The following is a 17,230-nucleotide window of genomic DNA, read 5'->3' as shown; positions in this document are numbered from 1 at the left end:
GGACCCAAGCCAAGAATGCAGGTCCATTTGGTGCGCAGATGCAGGCTCGTGCAGCCCAGCGCCACTCTGCTCACTTGTGTTCACACTGAGCCACGGGCACCCGAGGGCACAGCGCTGCTCTGTGCCAGCAGCTGTCACCTTTCAGGCAACTGACCACTTCACAAAGGCATACTGTTAGGCTTTCTTTCTTTTATATTGGGCGCGGGGGGGAGGGGGAAGCCCAGCATAGATCTACTTTAGCTGTGGAGGTAAATTAACCACAAACTTCATTTCAGGAGTGATTCAAAGTCAGTTTTGGGCCTGATGAAGGGCAAAAAGGCCAAGGCTGTGGGGAAAACTGGTCAGGAGCGGGGTGGGGGGCTCCAACATTCAAGCCCAGTCCCACCCAACTCTTCTCTTCGTGGACCACATGAGTGGGGGGACCTCAGAGCCTTTCATCCCTCCTGCGTGTTTACCAGGAGGGGATGGGGTTGAGGGGGCTAAGGGAGTTAGCAGAGCACCTGCGCTTTTCCAGAAGGGTCCTCAATACCCACGACTCCATTCATTCATCAGTACCCGTGACTCCATTGTCAATACCTATGACTCCATTCAATACCCATGACTCAACTCATTCATCAGTACTCTTGACTCCATTCTTTGATCAATACCCCTGCCTCCATTCATTCATCAGTACCCATGCCTCCATTCATTCATCAATACCCATACCTCCATTCATTTAATACCCATGACTCCATTCAATACCCATGCCTCCATTCATTCATCAATACCCATACCTCCATTCATTTAATACCCATGACTCCATTCAATACCCATGCCTCCATTCATTCATCAGTACCCATGACTTCATTCATTCATCAGTACCCATGACTCCACTCATTCATCAGTACTCATGACTCCACTCATTCATCAGTACCCAGACTCCATTCATTCATTAATACCCATGACTCCATTCATTTTACAAGTGCATGCCGAGCCATTTCCCGCAGCTGTCCGGGGTGCTGAGCCGGATGTGAACAGAGGGGATCCTGAGTTCCCTTCTTTTCTCCCTCATCCAAGACTTAGGCATTCCCTAACCCCCCAGAGGAATAAAGCTAGCCCTCTCTTGGCCACTGGGAAAGGGGGCAGAGAAATTGAGCTCAGAATAAGCCAGCTACTTAGAGTCCTGTTTTCCCTCAGTTTCACCACACTCTGACCCCCAATGTGACAAATCTAATGGCACAAGAGGCTGAAGTACCATGAAGAGCTGGGCAGTGGGTGTAAGGCATGAGCTGGAGAGGCAGGTGTGCCAGCTGCAGGGACAGCTTGTGCAGATGGGCTGATGGGGTGGGGGTTGTCGGGGCAGGCATCCCCCCAGGATGAGCTGTGTCTTCTTCAGGAACAGCATGCCCCGGCCCAGCTTCCCTAGCCAGGGTCCACCTACCCACCCACCCAAGCACACCTCGTGCATTGCTCCAGACCTGTGCCAGAGCGATCAGGAAGCACTGCAGAGGAACCAGAATCTTGCAGAGCCAGCAGCAGGAAGGGAGCACGCGCACAGGTGACGGGTGTCACACACTGTGTCACCCTTCAATGCCCAGAGCCAATCACACAGCCTGCAAGGTCAGTCTCCCCCACCCCGACCACACATACCTCACAGCCGTTTCAATCCAATTCCCAGCCCATTTTGGGGTGCTGCCCACATCTCTGCCCATTGTGCTGGGCTCTCCTACCCCACCCCCAGGAGCCCTGCAATGTCTGAGTGCCCAGAGCTCCAGGCTCAGACACCTGCATCTGCCCGGACACTCCCCAGGTGGGTGAGCTCACCCTGGGCGTTCCCGGGCTTGTCTCTCAAGGACTCTCAAAGGCATTTCCAGCCCAGTTGCCGGCCTGCCTGCCGCCCGCCCTTGGCTATACAAAAACAGCTCAAATCCAGCAGCACCAAATGAACCCTGACACCCCACATAAGCTTTCCAGGGCGTGGGTGGGGGCGTTCAGGCCAATGAAGCTTGTCTCTAATATGCCCCCTGACCTGCCTTCAGATCCCCCCAGACCTGACCCTGCCCATCTGTCCCCACTCAGGCTGGGCCTCTGCTTGTCTTGTGTCCCCCAGCTGACACAATGCTCTCCCTGCTTTGTCTCCCACCCATGATGCTTTCCTGGTGGAAACTCCCCAGTATTTCCCCACTGCCATCCTTAATAGTGAGGCCCTGGCGCACTTGATTCCAGAGTAGCATGCATGCCTGGTGTGCTGAAGGTTCAGTCCCCACAAACACTGCACACTCACACCCCAAACACAACAGTGCAAGCCCTTGCCCTGTTCCTGTCCCTCGCCGCCCCCAAGAGCCCGGCTCTGACCTCAGGACCCTCACTCCTCCCTGGATCCCAACCCCCAGGATTTCCATCTCACTGCAGATGTCCACCTCGGGAGCACCCCAAGGTGCTGTCCACCCACCACCCTATTTCCATCTCGACCTTCCCTGACAGCGCAGATCTGATCGCTGGGCGGTGCGAGCACAGGGCTCCTGACCACGGGCGGGTTCATGTGGGGACAGAGCAGGCGTGCAGATGCTCGGCACTTGGACATACACTAGAGTCTGGGCAGCGGGACTCGCTCCCGGCCACTCCAGCCTCACAGGCTCCCGGAGCGCTGCCGTGTCAGTCCTCAGAGCCACTCCTCACCCTCCCCAGGCTACATCTGGCCTCCGCTTGAACCCAGTCCTAGAACCAGGAGCAGGGGTCTCCAGCCTGGCAGGGGGGATGGGGAGTTGAGGGGGTGTCAGTGGCCCGCAGGCCTCAGGCAGCGCCTTCAGCTATGTCTACAATTTCCTCTCCCCCTTCTTTCCCTCCTCTCCAAGGCTCTGGCCAAGAAGGCCTCCCCCTCACCCCAGCCCCAGCACAGGAAGGGGGGCCCTGAAGGAGGGGCTGGCTGGGAGTCGGGGCAGGAAGAGGCCTGGGCAACCCACAAGGATCAGGACAGGGTCCACACTGGGCCCTGATGGAAATGCACCTAAGTGGTGTGGGGGTCCGTGAGGAGGGGCGGGCCCTGGGGGGGGGGGGGAGGCTGGTGGGGGAGCACAGGGACCAGCAGAGGCCCCTGGCGGGGTTCTGCAAGGCTGGCTGGGCCTGGCTGCCAGCCCAGGTCCAACACTCATTAACCCACAGCTCCGGCACTGGCCAGCTGGACATACGTCAGCTGGGGCACTGGGGGGGAGGGAGGGCGGAAGACAAGGGGGAGGCAGTCTTCCTGGGGGAGGGCACCCCTGGTGAGAGCAAGGTATAAGATGATTTAGCGACAGGCTCTAGATGGGGGACAGTGGATTCTACTCCTAACATCTTGGCAAAGCCATCCAACCTCTTTGAGACTCAGTTTTCTCACCTGTTAAGTGGGGATGCTCCCCTCATACTGAGGCGTTAGGCTAGAAAGAGACCTTTATTGCAAAGGGCACAGCGGCCGGGCCAGCTTCATCTTCCTTGTTATTGTCATCAGCGGCCCGGGGCGGTCCCTGCGCCCGGCCTCCCCAGCGGTTTCCTGTGGGAGCCGGAGCCCCGGGCCGGCTCCCCCTCCTCTCGGGCGCTCTCCGCTCCTTTCCTCTCCCCTTCCCGCCGCCCTTCCCTCCGCCCCCGCCCCGCCCCGCCCCGCCCCTTTCCTCCGAGGAAACTTTCCGCCCGCTGGTCCCGGCCCGAGTCCGGCCCGCGCTGCCGCGGCCTGGGAGCCGAGCGGGCGGGCGGGCGGACGGGGCGGGTGCGAGCCGGGGCCGGACGTCGGACGCCCCGGGGCGGGCAGCGGGAGTCGGGGCGCAGGCGGTGGTGAGTGAGCCCAGCTCCGGCTGGGGGGCCGGGCGGGCGGGAGTGGGGGTGCTCCCAGCCCCCGGGAGTGCGGAAGGCGCCCGCGTCCGGGACGCCGAAGCCGGCCTCGCCCCGGGACCCCCGGCCGGGGCGGAGCCTCCGCCGCCGGGCCGAGGGACGGCGGGGCGCACGGGGAGGACCCCCGAGTTCACTCGGCAGCCGTTCTGCACGCTGGAAGCTGGGCTTGCTCTTGCAGGAGCGAGAAAGCGGGGTCCCGCATCCGTGCCCGGCGGCAGGAGCGTAGGGATCCGGCGGGCTGACGGGGGCGCCGCCCCCACCCGACAGCAGCATGGATGCCCCACGAAGGGACATGGAGTTGCTCAGCAACAGCCTGGCGGCCTTCGCGCACATCCGCGGTGAGAGCGGGCGCCGTGGGCGGGGACCCTCCCGGGCGCTCTCGGGGCCCCGCTCCACCTCTTCCCTCCCCACCGCCTTCACTGCTGCCCCGGTGCACGCCCCCAGCCAAGCTGCCCGGTCCCCCCTCTCCCCGCCCGGCGAACCCCAGCCTCAAGTGCTTCGCCGGGGCGCCCCCGACGTTTCTCGCCCCCACGCCCGCCCGGCGCCGGGAGTGCTCCGCCCCCTGGGCCCCTCCGTGACCGCTGCCCTCTGCCCCGTAGCTAACCCCGAGAGCTTCGGCCTCTACTTCGTGCTGGGCGTCTGCTTTGGCCTCCTGCTCACCCTGTGCCTACTGGTCATCAGCATCTCGTGCGCGCCCCGCCCGCGGCCCCGGGGTCCCGCCCCGCGCCGGGACCCCCGCAGCAGCGCCCTGGAGCCGGATGACGACGAGGACGACGACGACGAGGACGACACAGTGACACGTTTGGGCCCCGACGACACGCTGCGGGGGCCCGAGCTGTCGGCCGAGCCCGACGGGCCCCTGGTCAACGTGTTCACGTCGGCGGAGGAGCTGGAGCGCGCGCAGCGGCTGGAGGAGCGGGAGCGGATCCTGCGAGAGATCTGGCGAACCGGGCAGCCCGACCTGCTGGGCACGGGCACGCTGGGGCCCGGCCCCGCCACCACCGGCACTCTGGGCCGTATGCACTATTACTGATCGCCCCGCGAGCGCTGGACACGCACGAGCGAGCGAGCGCAGGGCTGCCCGGGGCTTGGGGCCGCCCCTGCCCACGGTGCTCAGGGGCCCCATCTCCGCCGCTCCCCCGGTGCTATTGGGCAAGGCCCCCCTCCCCGGGACGTACCTTCCTCTCTACAGCCGGAACTGGGGGAGGGCAGGGACCCCATCCCGTGGGGAAAAGGACAGTTAAGAGGGGGTGACCAATGAAAGCTCCATTCTCAGTGACTCAGTCTCCCTCTGTTGCTCCATCCCCGTTTCCCCTGGAGGCTGCTGTCATGCTGGGGGGCCAGGGCTGAGGACAGCCTCCATCCACCCACCTGGTGCCCCGACTCGGGCTTGCGCTCAGGCTACATTAATGCAGCTTGGTTCCCTCGCCCGTCCCGCGCGCATTCTGGCGTTCCGTGCTCGCATCCCCAGCACCCCCGACGCGCAGTTCTGCGGATGAAGCACACAGCCCCGGGCCCCTGGCCCAGTCCCGGGCCTGTGTGCCCTTGTCGCCGTGCATACCCCGCAGGGCCGTGGCGTCGGTGGCAACCCAGGTACCTTTCTGTGGGTCCTGAGCCGACGACAGTGGGGGCAAGTGAGAGCGCTGGGTGCCCCAGCGCCGGTGTGTGTATGGGGGAACCGGGTCTCAGAACCCGGCCAGCCGCTGCGCTGCGGGCCTGGCGTCCGGAGACACCCTCCCCCACGCCACCCCCATCCGGTGGATAAAAATAGCTGCGCTCGGGCCTGGGGGACCGTAATGGGAGCCACATGTTGGCCAGATGTGCCCGGGAGAGACCGCCAGGAATGTGGGGGGCGGGGAGCGCTGGCCCGCCCCGCCCCAAGGAGGCAGGCGCAGCAATGCGCGGACACCTCGGACTTTACTTTCTTGCGTTTCCAGCAGCCGTGGACAGGGATGTGAGGGGCCCTCCCGGCCCGCCCGCTACGTCTGCGCGTCCGTCTGCTCGCCCGTGGCGCTCGGGGCGGCCGGTTTGGGCGTCCTCAGCCCCAGCTGGACCTGGTCGGGAGAGGGTATCAGGGCTCGGCCTCCATTGCCCAGCCCAGGAGGCCCTACTGGGGCGCACCCCACACACCTCCAGACTCTGGCGCGTCTCCTTCTCGCTTTTCAGCTCCTCCCAGAGGTGGCCCAGCTTCCTCCTGCCGGGAGACCAGAGGAAAGCGCTTAGACGCCCCCACTTCCTTCCCGGCCCCTCTGTGTCCTTTCCACTTACTCCATCCGCTCCCCCATCAGCTCCAGGGCCATCTTCAACGTCTTCACTTCCTCTGTGAGCTTCATGATGCTGTTGTCATATTTGCCATCTGGGGGACTCTGGGCGGCAGGGGAATGGACTGTGGAACTCTCTTGAGGGTGTGGAGCCAGCTTGACAGGATAAGTGTCATCCCCTGAGGGCGGCGCCTCTTCTTTGGAGGATCCGACTTTCAGGGTAGCCTCCGGGTGGGCAGGAGGCTGCTCTGTGGTGGGAGTGGGCAGCAGCTCGGGCGGGGGGACCCCCAGGGACTGCGTGTCAGTGGCCACGGGAGACTTGGCTTCCTCCGAAGAGGAGTCACTGGTTTGAGAGTGGCCTAGGGTCACCTCAGAGGCGCCCCCCTCCCTCCGAGGGACAGAGGCTTCTGGGTCAGGGGTCTCCGCAGGGAAGGAGCTGTCTGCGGTGAGGGACTTCTTGTCCACAGCCGGGGTCTCCTGTGGAGTGAGGGTCTTCTCTGGCGTCAGGTGCTGTCCTGGAGAGGCGTTTCTCTCTGCCGCCCGGGTCCTCTTTGGGGTGCCTCGCTTGCCCGGCACAGGGCTCTTTGTCAGAGTGGCAGCCTTGGCTGAACTGCTCTGCTCTCCCTTCTGCGGAGTGGATGCCACCTGTGTCAGCTGGGAAGGGGCCCCTGCACCGGCACCCCATCCCGCCTCACTCACCTGACCAGCAGCAACGTGGGATTTGGATCCCTTCTTATCAACGTGGTTCTGATCCCCGCTGAGGCCTAGGAGAGCAGTACCTCAGGCCCCAGCTTCCTGGCCTGAGCCGCCCCCAGCCCTGCCCCCCTGAGGTGCGCTGGACACTCACCAGTGGGGAGCTTGGTGCTCTCTCTGTCAGGTGTCCAGGATAGCCTGGAACAGAGTCCGTCAGGCCGCGGGTCCCAGGCCACGGGTCCCAGGTTGGATGCAGGAGGATTTCCTGTCCTTCCCCCATCTATTTCATGTGCGCCCCTCCCCCCACCCCGCCGCCTCGGCTCCTTACTTGGTTTTGCTGGGCCCCGGAGGAGAGGCAGCTGTCCCCATCCTTTTGACTGCAGGGAGGATGGCTCTCGGCACCATCTTTTTTTGTTTTATTGGTTTTACTTCCTTAATAGGATCTGGGAAGGGAAAGTGGGGTAGGGTGTTCAGGCCCCAATGTGCCCAATAGCCACAACCCTGGCTTGCATGGCTGAGGGCCGGGGTCACACCAGGCTCCTGCACAGAAGATCATGTGCTTTCTGGCCCCTTCACAGAGCCAACAGCAGCCCCTGGCACCACCAGTGCCGCCCAAAAACAAGCCACAAAAAGCAGGCTTAGGCTATGCTGAACTACATCCCACTACCCGGTCTTAATCCAGGCTTCCATAAATGCCAGGCCCTGCGTTCCTCGTTCTCTGCATCTTCCAGACCATGACTGGACCTTCCCGCTTCCAATCCACCTGCTTTTGGCGCCTGAGAAAGAGTACAGTGGGTAGGGTACTTGCCTTGCATGCAGCCAACCCAGGTTCGATATCCGGCACTCCATATGGTTCCCTGAGCCCTCTCATGAGTGATCTACTGACCGCAGAGCCAGGAGTGAGCCCTATGTACTGCCAGATATGGCTCAAAACCAAAAAAATAAATAAACCCAATGCACTCTTCCTTGAACTGCCTTGTTGCTCTATTTCATCTACTCTATAAGAAATCTCATCAATCTTAGATTTGCACTGTCAACAGGCCAACAACTCCTTAGTTTCATCCCTAGCCCCTTCCTCTTCCTCAAACTCATATCTGCCTGCCTCTCAATATCTCTGTGTGGCTGATGGGTATCAAACTTCCCATGTGGAGAGCTAACCCCTTGCACTTCCTGCCCTGTGTGTGGACTCCTTTCCCAGTGCTCTGTCTCACCTGTTCACTCTCCTGCTCCAAGGTCAAAATGAGGAGTCTTCCCAGGTCTAGTATCTGTCACACCTCTACACCTTCAGTCAGTTGATCTTTTTTTTTTGTTTTTAGGCCACACCCAGTGATGCACGGGGGTTACTCTTGGCTCTGCACTCAGGAATTACTCCTGGCGGTGCTCAGGGGACCAGATAGGATGCTGGGAATTGAACCCAGATTGGCCGCGTACAAGGCAAACGCCCTACCCGCTGTGCTATCACTCTAGCCCCCAGTCAGTCGATCTTTTCCACCTTCAAAACCCATCCTGAATCCAGCCACCTGTCACCTGCTTCAGCACTAAGTACCACAGAGTCTACAGCTGTGGCCACCGCCCATGCAGGCTTCGACTAGAGCAAGTGAATCTGGTGGAGAAGAAGGTGATCTGAGACTGCCACACTGAGAGGGGGGCCTCTAAGTGGACAGACACACGCAGGGACATTCACATCTATGGACTCTGACCCTAATGGTAGTCACCTATACACTGTCACACACACACGCACGCGCACACACACACACACACACACACACACACATCCCACGGCGGGTCGCAGTGGGTAGGAGCACGGAGCCAGAAGCCAACACTAGGCTTTTCTGCCTCCACGCCTCAGAAGTGGTATGAGAACTCAGGGAACTTGTGTGATCTCTCTGCACCTCAACATTTGCAAACCATCATAACCACGGACACCCTGCAGGTGGCAGTGAGGTTTGAGTGGCAGTCTGGGGGTGCTTTGGAAGAAGTCATCAGAGACAAGCACCCCTCTCTCTACTGCACTACACTTGAGGCTCGGGCAGTTGTCATGCTCATTACGAATGGAAGGCCTGTGGCACTCCAGCGTCCAGCACTTGGAGTCGGCCACAGTCAATGAAGGGGCATACATATATCCTTTTGCAGACACTCTGTTATTGCATACTTAGCAGACTGCAGCTGAGGGTAAATATAATTTGTATATGTACTGAGAAACAAACAGCAACAAAAGAGCCAATAGCAGCTTGCAACTTGACTTGCTCTAGTGTAATATTTGCTTTATTGCAGGGATCTGGAGTCAGCCGTCCAAAATCTTCAAGGCATGCCAAGTGGCAAGATCTCAGTAAACAAACTTTGAATGTCTTCTGTAATTTGGCTGATTAGGGAGCTCTAGAGAGCTTTCTGGATGGTAATGATATCTCGTGTGCAAATCTCGTGTGTGTGCACGCACACACATACATGCTCACGCATATATATATGTGGTGCCAAGTATTGAATCCAGAAAATCACATGCAAGGTATAGGCTCGACCACGGAGCTCCATCCGCAGTCCTAACTCTCGGGTACTGCTAGAAACTGCACAGAGGGACTACAGAGATAGTACAGTGGGTAGGTCGCTTGCCTTGCAAGCAGCAGACCCACGTTCGACCCCCAGCACCCAATATAGTCCCCCCAAGTGCCTCTAGGAATGATCTCTGAGCACAGAGCCAGGAGTAAGCTCTAAGCACTGCCAGGTGTGGCCCCCCAAAACAAAACAAAAAACTGCAGGGGGAACCCTAAGAAAGGAGGAAATGGACCAGAAAGGTGAGTGAGCAGCGTTACATGTGGCTACCCCTAATCTGCCTGCTTATTCCCAATGGCACTTAGTTGCATGCTTATTCTTTTTCTTTTTTTATGTGAGGGGAGCAGGGGTTGGATTCTCACCTGGCAGTGCTGAAGGGCTACTCCGACCTCCGTGCTTAGGGGTTGCTCCAAGTGGCTCTTAGAGGGACTATTTGGCAGATTTAGAAAGTAGGGAAACAAACAAATCCTGAACTTCCAGAAATAAAACAAAAAAACAGCATTCCAGGACTCAGAGAGATAGTACAGAGGATAAGGTCCTTGTCCTGCATGCAGCAGACCTGGATTTGAGGAAAGAAGGAAAGGAGGGAGGGAGGAAGGGAGGGAGGGAAGGAAGGAAGGAAGGAAGGAAGGAAGGAAGGAAGGAAGGAAGGAAGGCAGACAATATATAGGATAAACAGACGATCCAATATAACCAGGAGGTGGTAAGAGAACCAGATAACTCCAAGTGGAGTGAAACAAAGAGTGAAATGTTGAAGGCAGTGTTTAAGGACAAGGCTAGAGGCAGGCTGAGGAGGAAAACCCGTGGCCCAAAGGCAAGAAGGGGAGCGCTGGATCCAGAGGTCCAGCGCATTCTGAGGCTCTGAAGATGGGCTGGAGGATGAGGCCAGCTTGAGAAGTGTCTGAGCTTCCCCATGTTCCTCCCTCCCCAGGGCTGCCTGCCCTGCTGGCCTCACGCTGACCCACCACCTGGTACAGGTGGCCATTCCTCCTGCTGGATGGCGTGTGTTGAGGGCAGCAGCATAGCGGCTGTGCTTGAAAGGTACTCAGTTTGGATGTAACCTGGGATTTTATACTGGTTGCATAAGCGCAATACCAAAAGCACAAATAAACCAAGAAATAGGAAACAAACGGGACTTCATGCAAACTGCAGGCAGGGAAAGTTGCTCAGCAGTAGAACATTTGTCTTGTATGTAAGGAAGTCTGGGTTTGATTGCTGGCAGGAAAAAAAAATTGTGACTTTTAAATTTAAAACAATATTTTTTGCCACACCCAGCTATGCTCAGGGCTTACTTTTGTCTCTGCGTTCAGGGATCACTCCTGGCAAGCTCAGGGGAATAAGTGTAGTTCCAAGCATCTAACCTGGGTTGGCCGCATGCAAGGCAAGCACCCTACCCACTGTACTATTGCTCTGACCCCCATTTTAACTTTTAGGCATCAAGAAGACTATCATAAAAGTTAAAGAGGAGCCAAAGTGATAGCTCAAGGGGCTGGAGTACATGCTCGCCAAGCCTGAGCATCAGGGTTGATCCCAGCACACATGGTCTCCCTAGCACCACCAGGGATAGCCTTGGGGAAGTATGCTGGGGAAGAATGTCCCACAAGGAAAACTGAAAAGAGGGCTGGAACAGTAGTACAGGAGGTAGGGGCATTTGCCTTGCACATGGCCAACCCAAGTTCGAACCCTGATCCCCAGCATCCTATGTGGTCCTGAGCCCTCTAGAAGTGCTCCCTGAGTACAGAGCCATGAGTAATCCTCAAGCAGCACCAGGTGTGATCCAAAAATCAAAATGAAACCAATAAAATCCAGTAGGGGCTGGAGCGGTAGTACAGTGGGTAGGGTGTTGGCCTTGCATGCAGTCGACCTAGGTTCGATCCCCAGCATCCCATATGGTCCCCCAAGCACTGCTAATGATTCCTGAGTGCAGAGCCAGGAGTAACTCCTGAGCATCGCTGGATGTGGCCCAAAAACAAAATTTAAAAATATCTTACATGTGTTGTTAAGAATGTGCAGCATGGGGGCTGGAGCGATAGCACAGCAGGTAAGGATTTTGCCTTGCACATGGCTGACTCAGGTTCTATTCCCAGTACAGCAGATAGGGGCATTTGCCTTGCACATGGCCAACCCAACCAAGATCCCATATGGTCTCCCGAGCACTGCCAGGAGTAATTCCTGAGTGCAGAGCCAGGAGTAACCCCTGTGCATCGCCAGGTGGCCAGGTGTGACCCAAAAAAGCAAAAAAAAAAAGTGCAGCATTTGGGACCTCCAACACTACTAGTGTGACTTGACTGTAAAACGGTACATCTATTTCAATGAACTCTGACAGTCCTGACTGGAGTGATAGCACAGTGGGTGGGGCATTTGCCTTGCACGCGGCCAACAGGGCCGACCCGAGTTCGATTCCTCCGCCCCTCTCGGAGAGCACAGCAAGCTACCAAGAGTATCTCGCCTGCACGGCAAAGCCTAGCAAGCTACCCGTGACGTATTTGATATGCCAAAAACAGTAACAACAAGTCTCACAATTTGTTGTGAGATGTTACTGGTGCCCGCTCGAGCAAATCGATGAACAACGGGAGGACAGTGCTACAGTGCTGACAGTCCTTCCCAAAGTCAAACTGAGTTACACCCAGCAATTCCTTGCAAACTGAGTTACCCCATCACCTAGCAATTCCTTTCCCAGGCAGGTCCTTGAGAGAAATGGAAGCCTGTCCACTTCAAAAATCCATACGTGAAGGACCAGAGAGACAGTCCAGAGGTTAAGGCCACTTGCCTTGCATGGGGCTGCAGTATGACCCTGCCCAAATCTTGGCACCCTATACGGTTCCTGAGAACTAAGCCAGGTGTGGCCCCTGAGCACAGACCCAGGAGAGCATTGTGGTCCCTGAGCTCTGCTGGGTGTAGGGGAAAACAAAAGAAAGTCCTGGAAATTTATAGCCATACTTAGTCCCATACTAAGTTCCTCCTTCTTGGCTGCAGAGTTTCCTTCCCTTTCCCTTCCACTTTCCAATAAACCTTTCTATTTAAGAAAGAAAAAAGAAAGATAGAAAGTTTATTGGCAAAAAGTGGGAACAACTCAAAGTTTCAGCCAATGAATGGGTAATAAAAGACGGTGATTCATACAATGGGTTATTACTGGACAACAAAAGAAGTGATGGCAGACAGCTTAATCGGTGAGGCGTGTGTGCAGAAGCCTTGGGTTTGATTGCTGACACTGCTTGGTCCCCACAAGCACCACTAGGAACAAGCTCCAAGCACATAGTTGGGAGTAATCCTGAGCATAGCCAGCCCAAAAACCAAAAAGTAAACAAAATACGGCTGGAGAGATAGTACAGCAGGTAGAGAGTTTGCATGCAGCTGGCCAGGATACAATCCCAGCATCCAATTATGATCTTCTGAGCACTGCCAGAAGTGATTGATCCCTAAGTGCAGAGCCAGGAGTAACTCCTGAGCATCGCTGGGTGTGGCCACTGTGTGGCCACTCCCTCACACACACACACACACAAAAAAGCAAACAAAAAACACACAGATGATGAAGTGGATGCCAAGCTCACAGACTGTGCGGTATCAGGTGTCAAAACACTAAGCCTGGCCATGGTTCATGAGACTGGTGAGGGAACGCAGGGAGACTGTGCAGGAAGAGTGGCGAAGCACTACAGGTTTTGGAAAAAGTTCTAAAGTTGATCATGGTATGCTTCAGAGCTCTGTGAGTGAACTCATCACCACAAAATCCTGCACTGTAAATGCCTGCATTGCACGGCAGAAGAATTAGATCTCAATAACAAGACTGGGGCGAGGGGTGGGATGGGAAAGGACCGCAGCCAACTTCAGCCACAGACCATCATCTGCTAACACCTGGTCTAACCACCCTCTTTAAAAGCAGAGACTGAGCCAGAAAGATAGTATAGTGGCTGCAGTGCTTGCTTTGCCTGTGATCAATCTGGGTTCCATCCCCAGCACCTCTATGGTACCCTGAGCACTGTCAGGAGTGACCCCTGAGTGCAGAGCAAGATGTAACCCTAAACATTGCAAGATATGGCCCAAACTCCCCAATAAATAAATAAATAAATAAAAGACAGAGATTACTAGACTCAATAAAAACAGTAACCTCCAACAGAGTTCATAGAAAAGATACATCATATGAGTAAGCACAGGAGAATGGATATATTACTGTAACATCATACAAAACAAACTCATAACACAGCAGCAGGGCGCTGAGAAGACAGTGAGGCTGAGCTTGATTCCTGGCCCTATGCCACATGCCAAGGTGTGACCCCGAGGGGATCTGCTGATTGAGATCTTTGGCACCACTAAAAAGTGTGTATGATCCCTAGGCAATGACAGAACTGGAAGGAGAAGTTGGAATCGAACTGAAACAGGAATTGAAATAGAAATTGCCTAATTCAACCACAAATTAGTGAAAGATTTGTTCAGGAGAAAGGTTAAGACTGTGAATCTAAAACAAGTTTACCTGGCAAATTTCAAGAGCAACCATTAAAATTACAAAAGTTTGTGTACAAAAATCACAGCTAAAAAGCAAAATAAGAAGGCCAGAAAGGGAGTATAGGCGTTAAGGTGCTTGCCGTGCACGCCGGTGACCTGGGCTATATTCCCTGCTCCAAGGAAACACATTCCCCACCAGCACCACCCGGATCTGGGCACACACCTCAAAATGTGAGCGAGCACTGCCACCCCTGGTCATCACAGAAACAACAACAAAGGGATGAGAAGTGGGGCAACCTTTAAGAGTCAAGAAAGTGGGTCCCTTTGGGGTAAAAAAGTGACAGGACACACAAGAGCGGCACACAGAGTGTGGGTTTCGATGAAAGACCATGGGTGTTCAGTGGTGAGTTTCAAAGCAGAGCATACTGTCGCATCTATTTTTTCCATATGCAGATTATTATCTTAAAACATAAATAAGGGCTGACACACAGCTCAGTGGGCTGAGTATAATATGCTTTACATGCAGGAGGCCTAGGCTGGATCTCTGGCACTGCCCGCCAAGCAGAGCTGGTCGGGGCACCCCTGAACTCTGCGGGGTGTAGTCCCCACCCCTGCCACCTTCCCCCTGCAGGAGGGGTGGAAAAAGAAAAAAGACAATCCACAAGCAAAAAGACACTTTCCCTGCAGACACATCCAGAGAACTTATCGCTGACACGGCACAGGTGGGCAGACGCCAGGGGCCGGAACCTGAGCATCATGTGAGTGAAACAAGTCTCACACTGCAGGCCACAAGCACAGAAACGAGCAGGTTCCCCAACCTGGTGCCACATTCCCGGACCCCCACAGACATTCCTCCCAGGTGCTTCCCCGTGGGAGGAAGCTGCTAAGGGGCTATACTGGACCTGAGCTGTGGGGGTTTAGGGCCCACCGGGTAGCACCCCCACTCCAAGGTTTTTCAGTCACCCACCTGAGTCCCGTGGGAGTTGCCGTGGGGTCAGCTTCTTGATCTAGGCAGAAAGAAGTATCAGAAGCGGAAGAAGTGCCCCTAAGTTTCATTTCCAGGCCACCCTTACTTAAGGTGTCACCTTCTGTCTGGGAACACCCTGACCCTCACTTCCTCTAGACGACTGGGCAGCCCCCACCCCCACCCCTGGCAGGCCCCATACGCACCGGGGGTGTCGACAGAACGAAGTTGTCGGGGAAAAGGCCCCTCCTGCCTTGAGACTCCCCTTCCCACCAGCCTTTGTCCTCCGTGGTCTGTGAGGGAATGGGCAGGGTGTGGAGGTGAGCCCTGCCTGATCTGCAGCCTCCCTCCTCCGCATCCCTCCTCCCTGCCCTGCGCCCTCACACCTTCCTCAGTACTTTCACAACGTCCCCCTTCTGCAGCGCCAGCTCGTCTGGGGCCTCAGGCTGGTAGTCAAACAGGACCCTGTAGGTCTCAGGGTGGCAGGCTAAGGGGAGGTCAGTGGCCAGAAGCCAAACCTCCCCCCCCAAATCAATCAGTGGCCCCCTCCTCCCTAGTAGCTGAGCTGGGTCCCCCTGACCCCAAGTCAGCAAGACTTGAGGAAGTTCCAAGGGACCCTTAAGACCAGGAGCTCACCTGTCCGCAGGTAGTCGGGAGGACTGTCCTGCATCAGGCTGCACAGCTGCAGCGGGGAAAAGGGGACAATTGGTATCTCTGCACTCCCTGCCCCTGCTCCCTGGAGGAGCACCCCACCTCAGGAAGATGCCCACCGCCCAGTTCCCACACTTTACCTTGGGAGGCTGCTCTAAGCCAGAGATGATGGAAGGCATGTCTGCGTTACCAAGGCCTGGTGGGAGGACACGAGGTTAGGGGGTGCTGATACAAAATGTACAGCATGGGGGAGGGGACATGGAGCTGGCAGTGGGTGACCGGTTTGCGGAATCCCAGGGTGCAGGTCTCACTTGGGGGCCCACTGTCCAGCAACTCCACAAAGTTGGATGGCAAGGCTCCCAGCTGCCCGTTCTTCTTCCCCAGCCACCAGCCGTCCTCAATCTGGGGGGGAGGGAGGGAGCACGGAGGGGCATCTGCTTCTGCCCAAGGGGTCTTCTATAGAAATCTTACACCCTCAAGTGCGCCCCATTCTGCCCGACCACCTCGTCCTCCTCGCCTGTGCCCTCCCTTCCCCATCGCCCACACCCTCCAGTCAGTGCTCCATTCTTTTCCCTCATCTCCCCGCCCCTCACCTCCTTTATAACTTCCACTATCTCCCCAGCTTGCAGTTCTAGCTCGTCTGTCTGCTCCGGGATGTAGTTGTAGTTCACTTTGCACCATCTTTGGGGACCCCAAGATTTGGCGAGGTGACCTAGGTGGAACAGGGAAACTCTGGACAGCTTGAACTAGGAGCCCCGGTGCAGGGAGGGGGGAGCTGGGTTGGTGGGAGAGTGGGCCAAGAGCCCTTTTAAGTACTCAGGCCACGCCCTAGGGCGGAGCATTGTACTCAAGAGCCAATCAGAGACGGCAAAGCGGCCTGGCGGCCCCGCCCAGAGCGGCGCTGGCCGCGGCGAGCTGGGGCTGGCCCGGGCCCCGCAGGCGTCGCTGGCCGGCCAGGCCGCCTGGGCGCTTACCTCGGCGGCGCGGACAGCGCGGTCTCCGCGCCTCCCCGGTACCGCGCAGACTTTCCGGGATCTCCTGGGAATAGAGTCGGGGCGGAGGCCTCAGTGCCCCGGCGGCGCGCCCCGAGCCCCGCGCGCCCCCTGCCCGACCCACCGGGCCTCACCAGCACCAGGCGCTCGGGGAAGAGGCCGCTGTGGCCGCCCAGCTCTCCGCGCAGCCAGCCCCGGGCGGGCCCCGGGCACACCTGCCCGACCACGTCCCCGGGCGCCAGGCTCAGCTCGCCCTCCTTCTGCGCGCGGTATCCGGCCAGGACCAGCACCTCTGCGGGCGGACGGGACCGGTTCGGGCTCAGAGCGGAGCACGAGGCGGGGAACTTGCATCGGCGCTTCCCCAAGCACCCCGATGAGCCGCCCCAAACCCTCTGCACATACCCATGGCGTCCGGGGCCCCCTTCCTGAGCCGGGTGGTGGGACAGTGCGGGTCCACTGGCAGCGGAGCACTGGCCCGCGGTGGGGTGGGACGAGCCGCGGGTGAGGCGAGGGAGGCGGAGACGCGAGCCGATAGGTCAGGCTCCCGGTGCAGCGCTGGGTGTGGGAGGGGGCAGCCCGGCTTGGCGGACTCGGCCCCCCACTCGAGGGAGGCTCGCTGGGGGTCTCCGGTCACTGCCGGTCACAGCTCCGACATGCTCCTCCAGGCCTAGTCACAAATTCCAGTCTAGCCGCTTCCCCGGGCCCCCGCCCACCCTGCACTCCGCGCTTCCGCAGCCAGTGAGCGTTTAGCTACAGGGGAAAAGGTGGGGAGCGGCACATACCTGGGCAAGGGGCCCAGGGGGGACAGCAGGCCGCAACCGCTCTAAGGCGGGGCCCTG

The 17,230-nt window shown here is 57.7% G+C and overlaps 3 protein-coding genes across 3 annotated transcripts in view; 2 read left to right on the top strand and 1 right to left on the bottom strand.

The window, feature by feature from the left end:
* Window positions 1-17,230, top strand: part of OSCP1 (organic solute carrier partner 1) — a 188,884-nt gene that overhangs the window by 87,528 nt on the left and 84,126 nt on the right. The gene's annotated exons all lie outside the window — the stretch shown is intronic.
* On the top strand, window positions 3,327-5,115 carry EVA1B (eva-1 homolog B). Its single transcript, XM_056122768.1, has 3 exons — window positions 3,327-3,786; window positions 4,022-4,181; window positions 4,443-5,115. Exons 2-3 carry the CDS (start codon window positions 4,115-4,117, stop codon window positions 4,874-4,876), a joined length of 501 nt encoding a protein of 166 aa, XP_055978743.1. The 5' UTR covers window positions 3,327-3,786; window positions 4,022-4,114; the 3' UTR covers window positions 4,877-5,115.
* On the bottom strand, window positions 5,823-16,797 carry SH3D21 (SH3 domain containing 21). Its single transcript, XM_056123493.1, has 16 exons — window positions 16,794-16,797; window positions 16,526-16,683; window positions 16,374-16,437; window positions 15,993-16,111; window positions 15,711-15,801; window positions 15,540-15,595; window positions 15,385-15,430; window positions 15,135-15,235; window positions 14,955-15,041; window positions 14,752-14,791; window positions 7,126-7,240; window positions 6,952-6,995; window positions 6,804-6,868; window positions 6,112-6,731; window positions 5,974-6,037; window positions 5,823-5,897 (listed from the first exon to the last, which is right to left on the bottom strand). Exons 1-16 carry the CDS (start codon window positions 16,795-16,797, stop codon window positions 5,823-5,825), a joined length of 1,749 nt encoding a protein of 582 aa, XP_055979468.1.

This window comes from Sorex fumeus, unplaced genomic scaffold (assembly GCF_029834395.1).
Source record: "Sorex fumeus unplaced genomic scaffold, SorFum_2.1 ptg000047l, whole genome shotgun sequence".
In the NCBI taxonomy this organism is placed as follows: Eukaryota; Metazoa; Chordata; class Mammalia; order Eulipotyphla; family Soricidae; genus Sorex; species Sorex fumeus.
This window is presented reverse-complemented; position numbering and strand designations above follow the sequence as displayed.